Source organism: Delphinapterus leucas, chromosome 16 (genome assembly GCF_059928025.1).
Source record: "Delphinapterus leucas isolate spDelLeu-1000000601 "Yukka" chromosome 16, BTC_Dleu_Yukka2, whole genome shotgun sequence".
Taxonomy (NCBI): Eukaryota; Metazoa; Chordata; class Mammalia; order Artiodactyla; family Monodontidae; genus Delphinapterus; species Delphinapterus leucas.
Genome location: NC_143144.1, coordinates 32,961,808 through 32,979,596, shown reverse-complemented (window position 1 = coordinate 32,979,596; position 17,789 = coordinate 32,961,808). Strand labels below are relative to the sequence as shown.

The following is a 17,789-nucleotide window of genomic DNA, read 5'->3' as shown; positions in this document are numbered from 1 at the left end:
TAATACAAGCTTGGGAAACTGAACTTGGGAGGCGGAGGGAGAGAGAGACGTATCCAACCAACATACCCCTCCTCCAGAAGGGACCTGTGTGTCAACTTGGGGAGGAGGGGTCAGGTCTGGTTCATGTCACATCATATCCACACATGAATCATGACCCCAGGCAACCAGCAGTAACTGTCACCTTGTAAAAGCCCCTCCCTTTGCCTTGAGTTGGGACAGGACTTAACACTTCTGAGGACATCCACGATCGCCTTGATGCCCACCCACAAGAAGAGGCCGGCGGGGGGGGGGGGAGGGCAAGGTCAGGGGCAGAATGGAACAGGGGTCGGGGCTGGCACACTGGGGCCACAAAGACCTGGAACTGAACCCCGTGGGGGCTCAGCCAGGAGCGTGACCTTGGGCAAGTTGCTTTCAGACCACAAGCCTCACGATGGGGAAGATAACAGCACCTACCTCACAGGGTTGTGGTGAAGCGGAAAAGAGTTAACGCCTACACAGTACACAGTGCCTGGTATACAGTTAAGAGCTCAGAATGTTAGAGGATATGATTATTTTCATGTATCAGATGAGAGAACTGAGGCTCTCAGCCATGAAGGGGCAGGGCTACCCAATGCTACACCAGGAGTTGGCAAGAGAATAAAACCAAGTATCCGAGTGCCAGGCCAGGGCACACCCCTCCGCTCTCTGGCTCCCTCTGAGAGGAGGAGGCCAAGGAGAAGTGAAAATTGAGAAATAAGCCCCTTCCCCTAATTCCTCAGTGACGACGGGCCAGCTCTGGGCTCTCCAGGCCCTGAAACAGCACCAGCTGCTTGGGCTGGGCGCCACACCAGCAGACACCCAGTGCCAGGGCCCAGCTCATCCCGCTTACCTGCCAAGGCCTCTGCCGACCACCGGGACTGAAGGCTGCTAAGGGCGTCAGGAAAAGGAGCTCACAGTGGAAGGAGGCGGCGGCCCCAGCAGTCTGACTTGGCCGAGCAGAGCTGTTGCAGGTCCTGCGGGAGAGAGGAGAGGGAGTGGTGAGTTTCAAGCCTGAGTCTGGGGGTGGCCCCGACCCCCTTCACCCAGCTCCAGGTCCCGCCTGCCCAGGCCTCTCTGGCCATCTCCTGGAGAGCCGAGCTGGCCCACAGAAGTGGAATGACCCTAGAAACTAGGTGTTGTCCCCAAACCCCCAGTAAAGGTCAGAGGCCCAGAACCGGGCCCAGCACCAAGGTCAGCTCCTCTGCACCCCATACCACAGCAGCAGCCGTGCTGGCACACCCACCACTGTGCTGCAGTCAGCCCAGCCCCCCCAGGACCCCCACCCTTCAGACAAGCTGGATGCTCTGTCTGGAGCCCTTTTCCCCACTTCTCTGTCTTTCAGAGCCCCACTCTGCTCAGATGCCTCCATGGAGCCCTCTCTGACCTGTCGCTCCTTTCTTTGTTCATCCACCAGCAGCTTTGGGTCTAGCTGACCGTGTCTGCCCCAGCTTTCTATAGGCCAGGCTCCTCCCCCGAGCAGAGCTCCTGGACATCAGGAATGAGGTCTTAGTTTATCTCTATCCTCTGAGGCTCACAAGGCCACAGAGATGGATGGATGGATGGATGAGTGGGGCAGTGAAGATATTCAGTGAAGAAGCTGAACAAAGTGGGCCAATTGACATGTGCCTTGAAATCCAGAAGCCTGCCAAGCTCTCCATGGGCCTCCTCGTGCCCTTTCCCCTGTTAGATTCTAGAATCCAGGGTTCAGGTTGGTGAGAGGAAAGAGACTTGTTGAGGTGGACTCCCTTCTCTGCTTCATGGGGAAACTGAGGCCCTGATAGGGGAAGGGTTCCTCCCATGGTCCCATGGCAAGAGAGAGGCAAGGCCAGAAGTAGAAAGGCCAGAAGTAGAACCCAAGTCTCCTGGTCTTGACCACTGCCCAGAGCTATCATGGATGGAGGCTGCCATGGCAGTCCCTCCCAGCTCCTGTGTCCTCGTGTGTCAACGCATGCAGGCACCCAGCTTCCCTGGCTGTTGGGGGGTCAGGCTAGCTGTGGAAGGAAGCTTCTGGGTAAAGGAGAGAGGGCAGTAGGAGGGCCCTGGGATAGGAGAAAGTGCAGTAGTAGGGATCACACTCAGAAAAGAGCCACTTGGTCTGATAGCCCTTCTTCCCCAGTCTGGAGGCCTGAGGCTAGGGGCAGGCAGAGAGGGGAGTCAACCTAGGGAGCCCTAGGGTCAGAGACACCCCTCCAGCCATCTTCAGCTGGGGGCGTCTTTCTAAAACCACCTCACTCTCTTCCACAAAGTTCTTTTGCGTCTCCCAAACACTGCTGGTAGGGCATGCACTGGTCACCACCTTGGAGAACAGTTTGGAAGTATCCCCTACGCTGTGGTCTCTCAGCAGCCCAGCATTTCCACCTCCACAGAAATGTGTGCATGTGGTCACCCAAAGATGCATACAAGAATGTTCACAGCAGTGCTACTCATAACAGCCCCAAAATGAAAACTTCCCAAATGGCCATCAACTGTAGAACGGATAAATCGGTGTGTGCATACAATGGAATACCGCACAGCAATGAGAACAAATAATCTGCAACTCTATCCAACAATACACGTAAATCTTATGAACACAATGTTGATCAAAAACGCCAGAGACATTGGAGAACATACTTAAGGGATCCAGTTATACAAAGGTCAAGAACAGGCACAGCTACTCTATGCTGTGGCAGACTAAAACAAATATGGCCACAGATTCTTTGCAGCTCCTCCTATCGAGAGGTGGAGTCTATTCTCCGCCTCTGAATTCAGGCTGGCCTTGAGACTTGTTTTGACCAATAGGACTTGGTGAAAGTGGTATTTTGTGACTTCCAGAGACTAGGACTCAAGAGATCCTGCTGTTTCTGGCCTTGGATCTCTTGGAATGCAGCCTAGCCATGGAAGGAAGCTGGTCTACCTTACTGGAGGATGGAGGAGAACTGAAGCTGCCCAGCCAATAGCCAGTACCATCTACCAGATGTGACTGAGGCCATCTTAGACCGTCTGGTCCAGCCAGCCCTTCAGGTGACTGGAGTCACATGAGCCCAAGGGAAACTGGCAAAGGGACTGCCCAGGCAAACCACAGAATTATGAGACATAATAAATGGTGGTTGTTTATTTTAAGTCACAAAGTTTTGGGGTAGTTTTGGGGGCGGTTTTGGGGGCAGCAGTAGATAACTGATAGTATGCTGTTGATAATGTAAGGATAATGCTGTCATTATCCTTGAGGGGGAGCAGTGACCGGAAGGGGGTATGCAGGGGGTTCTAGGGGATCTGGAATGTTCTGTTTCTTGATCTCTATGATGGTTACATGAGTGTATTCATTTTGCGAGAATTTGTCAAGCTGCGCTTAGGATATGCACAGTTTTTCTGCATGGATGTAATACTTCGACAGAAGCTAAAAACAAACAAGCCTTCCGTGGCTCTCCGCCCAGGCAGCCAATATCCAGCCCCGCCCTGCCCTGCTGGCCTCACCTCACTCTCCTCTGCAATTCACAGTGCCACCTTACACCTCTGTACCGGGGACGCCCCTCCCCTTCCTCTCCTGCTTCAAGCCTGAGGGCAGGCAGCACCTCCTCCTGGAAGCCTTCCCTGATTGCCCCTGGCCTTGCCCAGGTGTCTATATTCACACAGCTCTCTCTCTGGAGCTGGGTCTTCCTGAGCATGGGGTTAAGTCTTTCCCTTCAGTCTCCCCAGCTCTTGGAACTCTCCAAGTAGGGGCCCTATCGGGGTTCGGTGGCACCCCTCTTCCTATTCCCCTAGGGTTGAGACCTCCACAGTGGTGCTGTGATGATCACTGCAGGCTTTGGGGGGTGAAGGGGCACAAGGGGAACTGGTGATCACAAGACAGGTCATATGACAGCACCTCCTGGGGCCCCAGCTTCTCCCACGTAGACCGAGGGCAGGGCTGAATTTGGGGGTACAAAGAGGGTCTACAAAGAGGGAAAGGACTTAAGGGGTCCCCCATTTTGTAGCAGATGGTGACACCTATGAAAGTGTACCACTCCTTTCCTCTTAATTATCTAGTGAAATGAAGTAGCAAGCCTGCCTGGCAGTCAGCACTGTATCTCTGCTGAAACAATGCAAACTGCCAAAGCAAAGGAAGAATTGTAATGTCAGATGGCCAGGGCATCAGCTCTGCTAAAGTCCTTCCATGAACTGAGTTGTCTCCATCAGGGCCAAGCAAGAAGGTGGAAGCTCTCCCCTGCCCCACCCACTGCCCTCAGTGACTGTGACTCAGGTGAGCGCCAGGGCCTCAGTCCTGTATGCCCCTGTCTGGGGCCCCTGCCTCACCTTTGCAGTTTCCGCTCTGTCCTCAATGGATGTGTGGCCCTGGCCCTGGGGGAGCCCCCTCTGGCCTCAGCTCCTCCACTCTCATCCCAGAGATCTGGCTTCGTCAACAATCTCTGATGAGTTACATTTTCTCTCGGATGGGAGGACTGGCCCCTGAAAGGCCACGGTGGTTCTGAGGCCCAGGAATCTTTCTGCCCCCCTCAGAATCTCCACTGTGCCAGTGATGGTGCCTGCCACAAACAGGCTGATGTGGCCACTGCAGGCCACCGAGGGCAGACCACAGCACCACGTCACCCGCCTGTCCCTGGGAAGGGGGCACTCAGGCCCGGAGGTGAGAGTGCATCCCCACCCCTACGCTTCCTCTGCTACCCAGACTCCTTTGCTGAGGAAGGAAGCTTCTTGCCCAAGAAAGAGGCACAGAGAAGCCAGAGGGTGGCCAGGATGGGAGAGGGCAAGACACCAGGTCCCAGGAAGTCTGTCCTACAGCAGAGGTTACCTCCACATGAGGAGCACATGAGGGCAGCTGCGTGGGCCCAGCCTAACGACAGAAGGACCTCTGGACTGGGGCGCACCTTCCACAGGTGGGTGTGCTGTCTCACAGGACGGGGAGGGTCCCGTCCGCAGAGGCGTGCAAGCAGAGGCAGCGGCCCTGTGGTGCTGTGGGTGCAGGAAGCATCAGAACTGGAGCTGAATTCTCTATTTCCCAAACTCCTCTGATGATAAGAATCACCTGGGCTGCTTGTTAAACCCACGGCTTCCCAGGCCTCTCCCCTGAGAATAGAAGTCTGTGGGTCTGGAATGCAGCCCAGAAATTTAAATTTTTAACAAGTCCTCCCAGGTGATCCTGTGCCTCTGGAAAGTTTGGGGGAGCACTGGCAGATGACCTTCCAGGTCCCTGTGGGCCCTGAGATTAGTGATTCTGAGCCCCCCACTCCACACTACCCCTATCCTACCTGGAAGACGAGGCTGGCAGGAGACTAACTGCATCATTAAAATAAAAATGATTTAACAGCTTTCGGAGGGAGCAAAGATGTCACAGGGAGGGTGGTTCTCAGCCCATGGTGGTACCGGCAGCCGCTCCCTCCTACCGCCCTGGGCCCCCTGGAGTCTCCAGAGCTCAGCATTGGGGAGGGGGTGAGTTGACAGCTGTTCAGGGGCTGCTCAGTGAGACCCGGAAAAGCAATTATCTTGCTCTTAGCAGAATGGCGCTGGCTTGTACCCTCCCCCTCCCTCCCACCTACACACACACACACACACACACACACACACACACACACACACGCACGCACACCCCAGGCCAAGATGCTGCTGGCTGGCTCTGAACCCACCTCCCCCCACCCCCGGCCTCCAGATTCCTCTGACTCTCAACCTCCATCCTCAGAGCATATTTCCAACACTTAAATCATTTAGCCCGCTAAACCGGAGACGGCGAAATGGGTGCTATTTCTTAAAAACATACAGAGAGCGTATTAAATTATTGATAGCCATTAAACAGGGGGAAAAATTAAACAGCTCTCAGCTCTTATCAATCATTCATGCAGTTTCCACTGGGCTGTTTTCTGGAGAGTGATCACACGGGCAGCCCAGGGAGCCGACTCCTGCTGGCAAGGAAGGCCCTGGCTGTGTGGAATCGGGGAGGGGCCCACTGCAGCCCCCAGCAATTCCCCGGGTGGAGGCTGCGAAGGGGGTCTGGCAGGGGTGGGAGTGAAGGTCAGCCTCTCTGCTGACCCCAGCCCCCCCATCTTCACCACATTATTAACAAAGGGACGTTCCAACAACACCTTCAGGAGCCCCCTTCGTTGAATCCAGCCTGCTTTTATTGAGCGTCTAGTGTGTACCAGGCACGCAAGGCGCACAGATAAATACGCCTCAAATCACGCACGCAGGCAAATGTGCGAGGCAGTCCTTTTGGAAAACGTGACTACACCACACTGCGCTAGTATCTGCGATGGAGGTCCACGGAAGGTGGCTCAGAGGAAAGGGGCAGCTTCAGCTGGAGGGGGGCTGCCGGGGAAGGCTTTGCCAAAGAAGTCATTCTTGGGTAAATTCTTGCCCAGAGCACAAGCCGGGAAGGGCATCCCAGGAAAGCGGTACGGCCCCGGGTGAGGCCCAGCAGCCTCTCTGCGCCTGATCTGAGCGCTCCGTCCTGTCAACAGCCCTGCAGTTACTGGCCGTGTGGGGTTAGGGGCTTGGGCACAGTTTGTGGAGCAGGGGCTGAGGCTGTCACCTCAGCCTCCCCTCCAGGTACTGATCAAAACCAGGCCAGGCCAGGGGAGGGATGCACGAGGCCAGGCCCCCCCTCAGCGTGGATGGGCAGGAGGTTAGGGTTCACCCCAGCTGCCCGGGGCAGCGGCACTTCCACCCCCGCACGGCAGATCCATTTCCTGGCTCTGACTCAGGACACCTAAGCCAGCGCGTGACGCAGACCGTGGAGGCTGCAGGGCCGGGACACCGCTGGTCTCCTGGCCACAGACAGGCCTGGCAGAGCTGTCCTCGGAAGACGGGCTCCCTCCTGTCGCTGAGCCGTGCCAAGGACCAGGGCACCAGGGCTGTGGGAGCCAGAGGACACCCGATACCCCCCCACCTCTCCGCCTGGGGACCATCCACAATCAGGGGCCATTTGAGGTTCTGGGGCCAGGCCGGGCTGCTGGCCGCTGCAGGGAACAAAGAGGCCAGGCCCAGGCTCGCCCCGGCCCTGCGCCCCCAGCACCCCGGGAGAGCATCACATTCTTGAATGCCTTTTAGGAGCTCTCGCTGTTCAGGAGCCTGAGCTGGGAGCCGGGAGGAGGCCCTGCCAAGTGTTGATAGCACCCTCTCCAGAGAAAGCTGCTGTCACAGGGAAACATTCTGGGGAGAGCGGTTGTTTACCACCAACGCCTGGGACCGTCAAGAAAAAATCAGAAGAAATTAAATTTGCAAAGTTGAAAAGACATAAAGGAAGCCCCCTCCCCAAGCCTGGGACTTTTCAACCTGGAGAATCAGGCTGCTCTAGTTTTTGCCTGGTTTGGCCTTTGCATTTATTATTGCTTTCTCTCACGCAGCCAAGTCCTGCCCTGGGTCAAGCTCTATTTCCCCCTTTGTAACTGCTGCAATGCTTTCCACATCACACCAGACTGGATTCTGTTTGCATCCGCTCTGAACTTAATGGGGGACACCATGAACACAAACAGGGTTCCTTCCATCAGCACTTGCCCATGGGGTCAGAGAGGGGTCTCTAACTTTACTACAAACAACCACCCCGGCCCCCCGCCTGCAGGCCAGAATCAATTCCTCCTAAGGGCTAACCTGCAGCACTGCTGCTGCAATTGTAAAAGCCATTCCCTGGATAGTGGGTGAGATGTTCTCGGCCAAGTGTAAATGAGACTGTACTCTTGGAGCTCCCGGGAGCCGAGGGAAGGGGCAGGCTTGGGAATTTCCAGGCGAAGGCCAGCAGAAATTGGCCACAAATGAATCATTAACTCTCGAGTCGAGAGCTCTGAGTGGCCGGTGCCAAGGTCTCGGGCCCTGGCCTATGTGGGCCACTTGGCCTCCCTTGGCTCAGGCCTGAGGGTGGCCCCGCCCCCCACTGGCCATCTGCTTCACCCCATGGCCACTGGTCACTGAGAGCCGAGGCCATCTGGACCAGAGCAGCCCAGATGTCTTATGGGAGAGGGCATGCCTTTCCCCAGGAACGGCTCCAAACCTTTGCCACACACTTCTGTCCTTCTGGAATGCTGTCCCTTCAGCAAGCTAAGTCCCCTCGTCCTTCAAGGTCTGGCTCCAGCCTGGCCTTCCTCCTCTCTGCCCTGCCTATCTGGGACCACCTTGGCCCACCATCTCTGAGCCCCTGTAGCTCTGGCTGTGTCTGTCAGCCCTGGCCTGAGTGCAGGGCCTCATTCCTCCAGTGGGATGCGGACTTTGCCCCTCTCCTGGACCCCGTCAGCTGGTATGAGGCAGGGCACAGATCAGGGAGCCCACACGTGATGGGGTTGCCCATGGGCTCAGTCTACAGCAGCAGGGGAAAGCACCTGGTTGTCGGCGGGGTCAGCAGTCTTCCCCTGGCTCAGGTGCGACATCAAGTCCTGCTCTGGGCCTCAGGCCAGCAGTTCAGGTGGGGCTAGGGGTGCCCGCTGGACTCCCACTGGGGAGCCAGGTGGCTGTGGGGGACCCGGCACCCTGATTCCCAGGAGCCAGCGGAGGTTAGCACTGGCCACCTCCATCCCCAGGGCACCATCCTGCAGGCTGGGCTGCAATTTCACCACAGCCCCTCCAAGCTGCCCTGAAGAGGGGCCTGAACTCTTCCTGGGTGGGGACAGATGAACACAAAGTCTGGAGGCATAGATCCTATTATAATATGATGTCACTACGTCATTCACCAGTGTTTCTGAACTCAACGTCCACCTGTGTGGCACTAAGGCTGGCAAAAATAAGAACAAATACCACCGACTCGAGCATTTGCTTTGTGTCGCACTCTGTGCTAAGCTCAACACACATTTCTCACGAGTCCTTCCATCCCACCACGAGGTACCTGCTATTAATACACCCACTTGAAGGAGGAGGAATCCACAGTTCCCAGAGATGCAGGTGAAGATGAGGTAATGTGCCCAAGTCCCAAAGTTGGAATGTGGCAGCTGGGGATTCAGATGGAGCATCTGACCCGGAACCCCTCCCCCGCTTGGCACCCACCTCCCATGTGCGCAGAGCCCCTTGTCTTGCACTCAGTCAAGTGCAAGACGCTTGCGCTGGAAGACGCCCTGTGGTCGCCACCCCACCCTTTTCACAAAGCCCTTTTCCCATCTGATCCTAAAAACAGCCCCATGAGATGGCCAGTGAGGGTCATTATGGCCATTTTACAGATGGGGCAACTGAGGCTTGATGGGGCAGAGCCTTGACTTATCTAGCAGCTTTTATACCCCTTTAATCCTCACAACAACCCCAGGAGGTGGCTCTTGTTAAAACCATTTTGCAGATGGGAAAAGTCTGAGGATGAGAGAAGCAGGGGGAGCGTGTCCCACATGCTGGGGACAGAGCCTGGGTTTGTGCCCTGATCTGCCTGACTCCCGACTGGGCTTCTCCCATGACACGGGTTTGTCCCCGAGGCCTGGTACAGAGTAAGTGCAGGTCTGTGAGCATGGTAGGGAGAGGTGACATAGGAGCACGGCATGAGGGCCTGGGGCCAGGGGCTGTGTCCCTCTCTCCCAGCCTCCCACTGTGGGGATGGGGAGTGAACTGGAGTGGCCCTGAGGACGAGCCTAGCTCCCACTTCCCCGCAGGACTCCTGGGCGGAGGCACTCTGGACTCGTTTACCATGGCAGAGTCTTCCTGATGAGTCGAATGATCAGGCCGGGATGTCTCAGCCGGCCACACAGGTCACCATGTGCAGGTGTGTGAGGGTGGATGGCATCCATTCGGGGAAAACAGGGTGAGGTGATGGCTGCAAGCCCACAGGCACATACCTCATCACACCCCAACACAGTCACGCGTGCAGGCGCACTTCCCTTACTAGTGTCTGCAGACACCCAGGCACACGTGCTCAGATGAGCACTCACACACTCACACCCAGAACAGCACACACCTGCACTTGGGGCACTTGGGGCACCTGTGCGCTGAGCAGGGACATGGACAGCTCTGACGCACACGCGTGCGCAGGGCCCCGGCGGCCGTGGGGCCCAGGGAGCAGGTGGGCAGGTGGCCATCTGCAGAACCGTGCAGGAGCCCCTCGCTGCCGCTGCACTCATGGAGTTAGGACTGTCCAGAGCAGGCCCATAAATCAGGAAGCGGCCTGCTGCAAGCGTTAAATCACTGTCCTTAAGACGCGGTGCTTAGAATGGAGAAGCAGCTGGCATCAGGCCCAAGCTCGCCGTTGGGGTGAGGGGTGGAGAGGTACCTGGTATTTGGCACCCCTCCACCCAGTGCCACTTCCCCACACTCAGCCCCCAGTCAGACCCCTCTCCTGCTAGCCTACTAGGCCCTGCTTCTCCCTGGCCTTTCCTCCCATTCTACCTTTCTTCCTCTGCTCCTGGCCCAAGACCCCTGAGTTCAGCTCCCAGGCTGAGTGCTGCCCTCCCACCCCCATTGCTGAAGGCTTCTCCCAGGGGCCAGCACCCTAGGACCTAGGAGCGCTGGGTCTGAAGCTGGGGGTGCTGGAAAGTCCACTTCTGGGCAGGAACACTGGGGCGCTGTCAGCAGACCCGGGCTCTGAGCCCAGGGGCCACTCCCAGCTGTACTTCCCATGAGTTACCTCCCGCCTCCCGGCCTTACGCTACCCATTCTGTAAAGTGAGGACTGGATCGGGACCTCCTGGGGCTGCTCGTCCTGAAGATCTGATGCCCAGGGAAAAGATCCTCCGTGGGTGCTGATTAATTACGACTATTAATAATACAACCATCTCCATCTCGTGGTGGAGAGAGGATGATTAAAACCGGGCTCCATGCCCCAGCGGCAGAATAAATGGGTCTCCAGGTGGGCTGGGGTGTCACCCCCACTCCCAGGCCTGCAAGCGGATCCTTGGGGGCTGTATGTCGGGGAGGGACTGTACTGCATAGACAGATGCAGAGAGGAGAGACAGACAGGCAGGCAGACAGACAGAAGGTGAGGAGCCGGCTCGTCGGCAGATGAACCATAGATCATTACCTTGTGCCAAGGCTCTGGGACAGGATTCTCTCTGCCTACCACTGGGACAAACCACTTGGCCCTTCCACTCCTCCTCAACCCTTACCTTACCCTGCAGTGGAGCCCAGAGGACTCTACAATCCCTCAGTGCCCAGAGCAGTAAGCACGGCCAGTGGGCCCTCGAGAACCTCACCCTGAGCCAGGCATGGATAACCTGTTAATCATCACAACAGTCCCATGTGGTATTCACGCCCACTTTAGAGATGAGAAAACTGAGGCACAGAGAGATAGAGGAACTTACCGAAGGTCACGTGGCCAGGAAGTGCTTGAAATGCAAAGCAGGCCATTTGACTCCAGAGCTCTTACTAGGCTACAAAGATTCCAACTGAATGAATGAATGGTTGAAATTTAAGCAGCAAGACACATAAAGTCCTTTGAACTCTCTTTGTGAGTGGAAGGCAAAGTGGCCAGAAAATAACTGTCATGGGTTCGGGCTAGGTCTCTGTATCATCAGCTGTGTGACCTCAGGAAAGTCACTTGCTAACTCCAGGCCTCAATTTCCTCACCTATAACATGGGGGTAAATGGGGCTCATCTACTGGCCAGATATGAAGGCAACGGTAGAGTGAGGTTCTGAGGATGATGACAGGGCATGATCGTGATGTCTGTGTATACGGCAGCCAGGATTTCCAAACCAGAAGCCTGTGTGCCTGCCCTGGTGGGAACCCCAAGAACAATAGACAAGGGGTCTGAAACCGTGGCAGCACATCGACCTCTGGGTCTGGCCAAGCCCTTCCTGGGCACCTACCCTGTGTGCAGCTCTAGGCTAGCCATGACGGGGTAGAGGCATGGGAAGTACATAGGCCTCATGAGCACAGGGCCGGGTGCAGACCCTCCAGGGCCTTCGACTTGGATTGGGGGAGGGCCCCTGCATAACGGACAAGGGCCATCCAAGGAGCACCTGCTTCATTCCAGCAGGAGCTTGTGGACCCATCCCTGGCTGACCACATTGCCCGGCACTGGCGGTGCACTGTGGACAGGATCCAGCCTCAGGCTTGGGGGAGCTCGTGAGTGACAGAAAGGCAGGTGTGTCACCAAGCTTCATTCCCACACCCAGGGTGCCCTTACCAACAAATCCCCACACTCCCCTTCAGAGCTCAAACGTGACTTCAGAATGACTTTTCTAAACAGCCCTCCAGCCTGTCCCTCCCAGATGGAGCATAAAACAAAACCTACAGTATCTGACATCCCTGTTAGGGGAGCGGCTACTACACCCTGCCAGAGGTTGGCCACACCTGGCGGAGGTAAGGCCTGGACCCTGGGAGAGGGACACCTGCAGCCCTCCGCGTGATGGAGTTAGTGGTCACCTCTGAATATCGTGCCATTGGAAGACAATTCACCAAAACGTCCTCCCAGTACTGCCCCCTCACTCCCCCGCCATCCACTCCTTTACAAGGAGATACAAAGGTAATGGAGATAAAAAGTTCACAGAGGTGAACGGGAAAGAAAAGGGTAACCCAGTTTGCAGAGCCCCCCATGTTTCCTAATCAACTTCCTGGCTTTTTGTCAGTTCCTCCTGCCATCTAGACTGCCATTCGTTTCCTATTTTTCTTGAAATCGATTCATAGTTTTTGCTAAAATACCTATATTAAAAAAAACTTTATAGGATTACCTGAAGTATGAAATTAGCCTCACTCACCACAAGTAGAAGTTAAACATAAAAACAAATGCAGGGAGAAGAAGCGCTGGCATTATTTTGCTGCCTGCCTGCTGGAGGCTGCAAGCCCCACCGGCTCTCTCTGCGGGAAAGAGAGACCAGCAAGGGGCCCGGCGCCTGGAGGCTGCCCTCCACACAGCCAGAGGGCTGGACAGGCCTGGAGCTGAGGGTTTTTCTCAGTTGTGATGAATGCAGCGGCTGAATCCTGACGGTCTCCTCTGTGTATCTCTGAGGAGCACAAGCGTCACCTCTGAGAGGTGGCGGGTGACGTGTCTCTGTGACACAGATGAGGAAACAAGAGGATCAGAGAGGTGAGCCCACCAGCCTGGGGTCACACAGCAGTGAGTGGCCGAGCCAGGCCTCCTGACCGAGCACAAGGTTCTTTCCTTTCTGCTGCTGCCGCCGCCGTCTCAATACCACACAGAGTCACTTAGGCAGAGCAGAGTCACTCTGACCCGCAGCTGGCGTGGTAATGGTTTTTACACCTGAGGTTAACACAGTGATTTAAGAGGTTATTTGTCTTAATTTTCAGGAATCAGTTTCTCGGGGAGGAGATAACTAACACATCGTGCTTGGGAAGCTAGTCTTTTTAGAAAATATTTATAGCATTTCAAGACAGTTTGGTGGCAAATGGATAGAGCATCTGCTATTTTCCTCATTTTCTACCACAGCTCTAAAACCCGGAGCAGTTACAACACACACACACACACACACACCCCACAACACAACTACAGCAACCACGTCAATGCTGACAGGAAATCAAAACCCACCTCTTCTTTGAGAAATAAAACACAAAACTGGCGTGATTTCAGAGCTCATTACCGCCTCTGGTTAAAGCCCCAGTGCGCCTCTACTAGCAAAACTGAAGGCTGATGCTCAGAAGGCCGTGGCCAGTGGGCCGGTCCTCAAGGCCATGGTGAGGTTCACTGCCTCCACAGTTAGGTTTGGCAGGACTCCCAGGCCCAGGATTGTGGCTCTCACAGGAAGCCCCAAGAGCAAAAGAGCCCTCCCCTGAATTAGGATTCCAGCTGCAAACTGGAGAGGGACAGGGAGAGGGCAGCCATCAGAAATCGAAGACATTCCATGAGCAAGGGCTGAGCTGACCTCTCCTCATGGTACCTCAGTAGTTATTCATCCCTCTGAGGTCAGCGACGTTTATCACCCCCATTTGGCAGATGGCAAAACTGAGGCTTTAAGAAGCGTAGAGAGTTTCCCGAAGGCACAATTGCTTGTAAGGTAAGCTGGGCCCTTTGACCCTCTACAGGCAGCCTGGCGTCCCCGCCTCATTTCCTGTGACCATCCTTCGAGCGGCCTCTCTGCCATACTCACCTGCTCCCCAGGGCCCTGCAAGGCGTCTCCATGGTCCAGCTGCCAGGCCTTTGTTCACGCCATGACCCTTCATACCAAGCCTCTGCAATCAAACCTGGAGGCAGTGTCGCTATAGGACCCTGAGGACCTTCTGCTCCATCCTGGTGTCTCAGATGGGAATTCTGAGGCCCAGAGAGGGGAGGGGACATGTTTGGGGGTCACACAGCTGGCTGATGACAAAATAAAGGGGAACCAAGTTTGCTGTGAAAAAATCCCAAACATGTTGCTACTCCCTCCATCCTTGACATCCTGATCCAGATACAGGAGGGGCCTTTGCTACTTCACAATAAGAAGTCCATCTACCTGGGCATGAGGCATGGGAGTGACACGCAGGGCTCAGGTCCAGCCAAAGGCAAATGATGCTCCACTGTCCCCCAGCAGGGTGCCTTCTGGTCCGTCCAGCCCAAGCTTTTGGGCAGAGCCCTCAAGCCCCTCTGCACTGAGGCTGCAGGAGCTGCCCACGCCCCACCCAAGCCAGGGGACCGGAAGGCCCTCATTCATGATGCACTGGGACAAAACCCCAGGCCAGGCCCCAAGGGAGTGCCCGCCCACACAGCCTGGCTTGAGGCTGGCAGAGAGCCTCTGGGAGGAGAGCCGTGCCAGACTGGGGCCTGGTGCTCCCCCTGCGGCCACTCGCCTGAGCAATCCTCTCCACTTGAACTTCAACAGATATCCCCAATGCACGTGTCCAGAAGAGCCTCCGTCCCCCCAGTCCTCTTCTCCCTCCACCCTCCCTGCACCGGCCCCTTCTGATCAACTGCCCTCTCCCCGCACAACCCAGCCATCAAATCCAAAAGTCAAGAAGCCACCCTTGATTCTGACGCTACCGCTCAGCCAAGCCATCTGCCACCTCCACGGTTCACCCTCCCTGTGCTCTAATCTGCCCACCGCTGGCCAGCTCCTTTGCCTGGGGGAGCGCAACAGCCCCCCACTGGCCTGGCACTCTCACTTCCCTCATGCTTTACCCTGTAGCTGTGAAGCAAATCTTTTCCTGTTTTCAGCCCTCTCCAAGGCCTCCCCATGACCCACACACCCCATGCATCTGGCCCTGCCCACTTTACCAAGTGTACTGCTTACCTTCCAGCCCCACTGGTTTTCCTGCCCCAGGGCCTTTGCACCTGCTGTTCCCTCTCACTACCTCCTCCCCCCACTATGACCGGCTCTGTTTTATTTAAGTTTCTCAGGGGTTCCTTCCTGATTGCCCTTGTCTAAAATATGTGCCCCCTCCCTCACTCCAATCACCCCCATAACACATCACTCCATATTATTCCCATATTGCACGTACTGCAAACTGATTATTGTTTATGCACGCGCTTATTTATTATCCGTCTCCTGCCCCCACCCTGATGATGTTAGCCCCAGGAGGGTCAGCACCGTGTCAGCCTGGCTCCTTGTTTTATATCCAGTGACCACAATAGTGTCTGGCACAAAATCGATGCTAAGTGTTTGTTGAATGAGTGAGTGAACAGCCATGATCTTGTTAAGCTCACCCCCCACTCCCACCAGCCAGGTTGGGAACTTATCCCACTTCAAGGATGAGGGCATGGATGAAACGCTGAGAGGTGTCATACACGTCAGAGCACACAATGGTGAAAGTGGCAGCACGTTCATTCGGGACCAGGCCTCATGACGCCCAGCCCAGAGAAGGTACAAGGATTAGGGAATAAGAGCCCGTGGAAAAAGCATGAAATTGTGTGGCTCCAGTATCTCTCTTGTAACGTGAAATGTCGCCTCTCTGCAAACCACATCCTGCCCCTTGTGAGCTGGTCTTGGCCTCAGCTCCCGGCCGTGGGCAGCCTGAGATTCCCCCGCCCGGCTCCTTCTCTGGGTGGGCCTTGAATTCACTGGCCCAGCCCCGAGGCTGGTGGCAGGGGAGGGCGGGGGGGGGGGGGGGCAAAGGAGGCCTTTTCTCCCGGGGTGGGGGGCAGGAGGAGGGGGCTGAGCCCAATGCGGGTCACGCTGCTGCACCCACAGCCCTCCCAGGGCTAAAAATAACCATGTTTACACACTTTCAGAGCTGGGATTTCTGCCTCCCTGTCAGGAGGCGTTCAGGACTCTACTCTGTCCACGCTCACCGCTGTACATCTTCCACTTGGGCTGGGTAATGCTGGTCCAACAGAGGCGAGGACCAGCGCTTTCTGGGTTTCTTTCCTTGGGTTGTTTTAGGTGGGGGGAGTGAAGAAGCTGCACGAGCTGATTCCATCAGGAGAAAGCTTACTGTTGGCAGACAGCTCCTCTTCCCGGGGCTCAGAGATACAGCTAGAGCAGGAGTTAAAGAGGGGACCAGAACCTGAGCCATGTGGTGGCCCAGCCAGTTCATCCCAAAGCTTTGGGGCCATGGGGCCGTGGGGGAGCCTGTGAGCCAGTTGGTGGTCTAACTTGCTGTGTGACCTAGAGCAGGTCACTTCCCCTCTCTGGTCTTCAGTGACCTCTACGTGTTGCGGCAACTGGCAGTCCGTAACTGACACCCTCCTGGTTCCCTACGTCACGTCCTCAGTGTGGAGGGCTGACAGTGCATCCTCAGTGTGTGTGTGTGTGTGTGTGTGTGTGTGTGTGTGTGTATTTGGGAGGAGGGGACAGTGTGAGGGATGGTGTTGGCACCTGGGGCCCCATGGCTTGTGTTCATGCAGAATGACAGGGCACACCTGCCAAGAAGGCCATCACCTGGCCACCCTCCTCCCTCCCTGCCCTGGTTCGCCCAGATGGACTTTAGCACTGGAGGGACAGGTGCCAGTCACCTGCCTAGAGGCGGCCTTTCGCTCTGGACAAACGGGCTTGTCTCTGACCCTACAGTTCCCGTGAATGTGGTCTTGCCAGAAGGAAACGTGCAGGCTGGCAGAGGGCTGGCACATTGCTCAGTCACCTTCCTTGGACAGGCAGAGCCCAGCAAGCACTGACCACCCCCCTTACCCTCAAACACCCACCAGGCTGAGGACCTCAGGCCTCCTAGAATCCAGCAGCCTCAGGCTTTTCTTCTCTGATTTGGGAGGCCTGGCTGACTTGCTGCCCCTAGATGGGAACAAAGTCCAGGCCCACTGGCCTGACCTTAAGGGCTGTGCTCCTCTGACAACATCCCTCTCGTACCCTGAGCCTTTGCAAGCTCTATTCCCTCTGCCTCAGGTGCTTTTCCCTCACTTCTTGGCCTGGGAATTTCCCACTCATCCAAGATGACTGATTCAGTTCCCTCCTTCTCCAGCAGAGTGGGCTCAGTACTTTGTCAGTGCCGTGTGCACCCCCCTCCATTAGAAAGGACCTTGCCTGGTCACCTACAGGGCTGCCATGGGACAGGCGCTCTGTACCTGTTTGCTGAATTAACTCTCAAGGCAAGAGCTCACTCCTTTTCTCTCCTCTCCGCAGCCCAGTTCACCCCTGCAGCACCTCCCTGTATCCCTTCAAGAGTCTGCAATCAGCTCCATCTACCCTCTTCCTTCAGAGGTTCCTGTCCTATTGCAAACCCCTCAGAGTCCCTGCCTCTGTGCTCCTTATCAGACCTGCAGTTCTCAACCAGGTTTCCAAATGCACCTGCCCAGACATGATGGGGTGAGGCCCGGCACCTGCATGGTTAAACAAGTGCCCAGGGGTTCTGTGCACAGAAGCCCCAAGGGCCAAGGGCAACCCCCCATGCCTCAGTGCTTGGAATTCACTTCCCTCAGATACCACAGCACCCAGTGTCCCCACCAACCACCATCCCCCCGCATACAGCACTGCTGTGGCCCCTGCCCAGGCCCAGCCAGCGCCGGGCCTCACACCCCCTTCCCTGGACGGTGGCAGGCCTCCTCAGGGCCCCTGTGAGGACACCCTCCAGGCAGCCCCCGCGGTGATAATTC

At 56.2% G+C, this 17,789-nt stretch overlaps 1 protein-coding gene across 8 annotated transcripts in view; it reads right to left on the bottom strand.

The window, feature by feature from the left end:
• Positions 1-17,789, bottom strand: part of ZMIZ1 (zinc finger MIZ-type containing 1) — a 230,684-nt gene that overhangs the window by 186,919 nt on the left and 25,976 nt on the right. For all 8 annotated transcript variants that reach the window (XR_016388087.1, XM_089897764.1, XM_089897763.1 and 5 more), the window contains exon 2: positions 869-992. Coding sequence is in view for 6 of the 8 variants with exons in the window: in XM_089897763.1 (XP_089753889.1) it covers positions 869-992 (124 nt within the window). In the remaining 2 variants the exon portion in view is untranslated. The remainder of the gene's footprint in view (positions 1-868; positions 993-17,789) is intronic.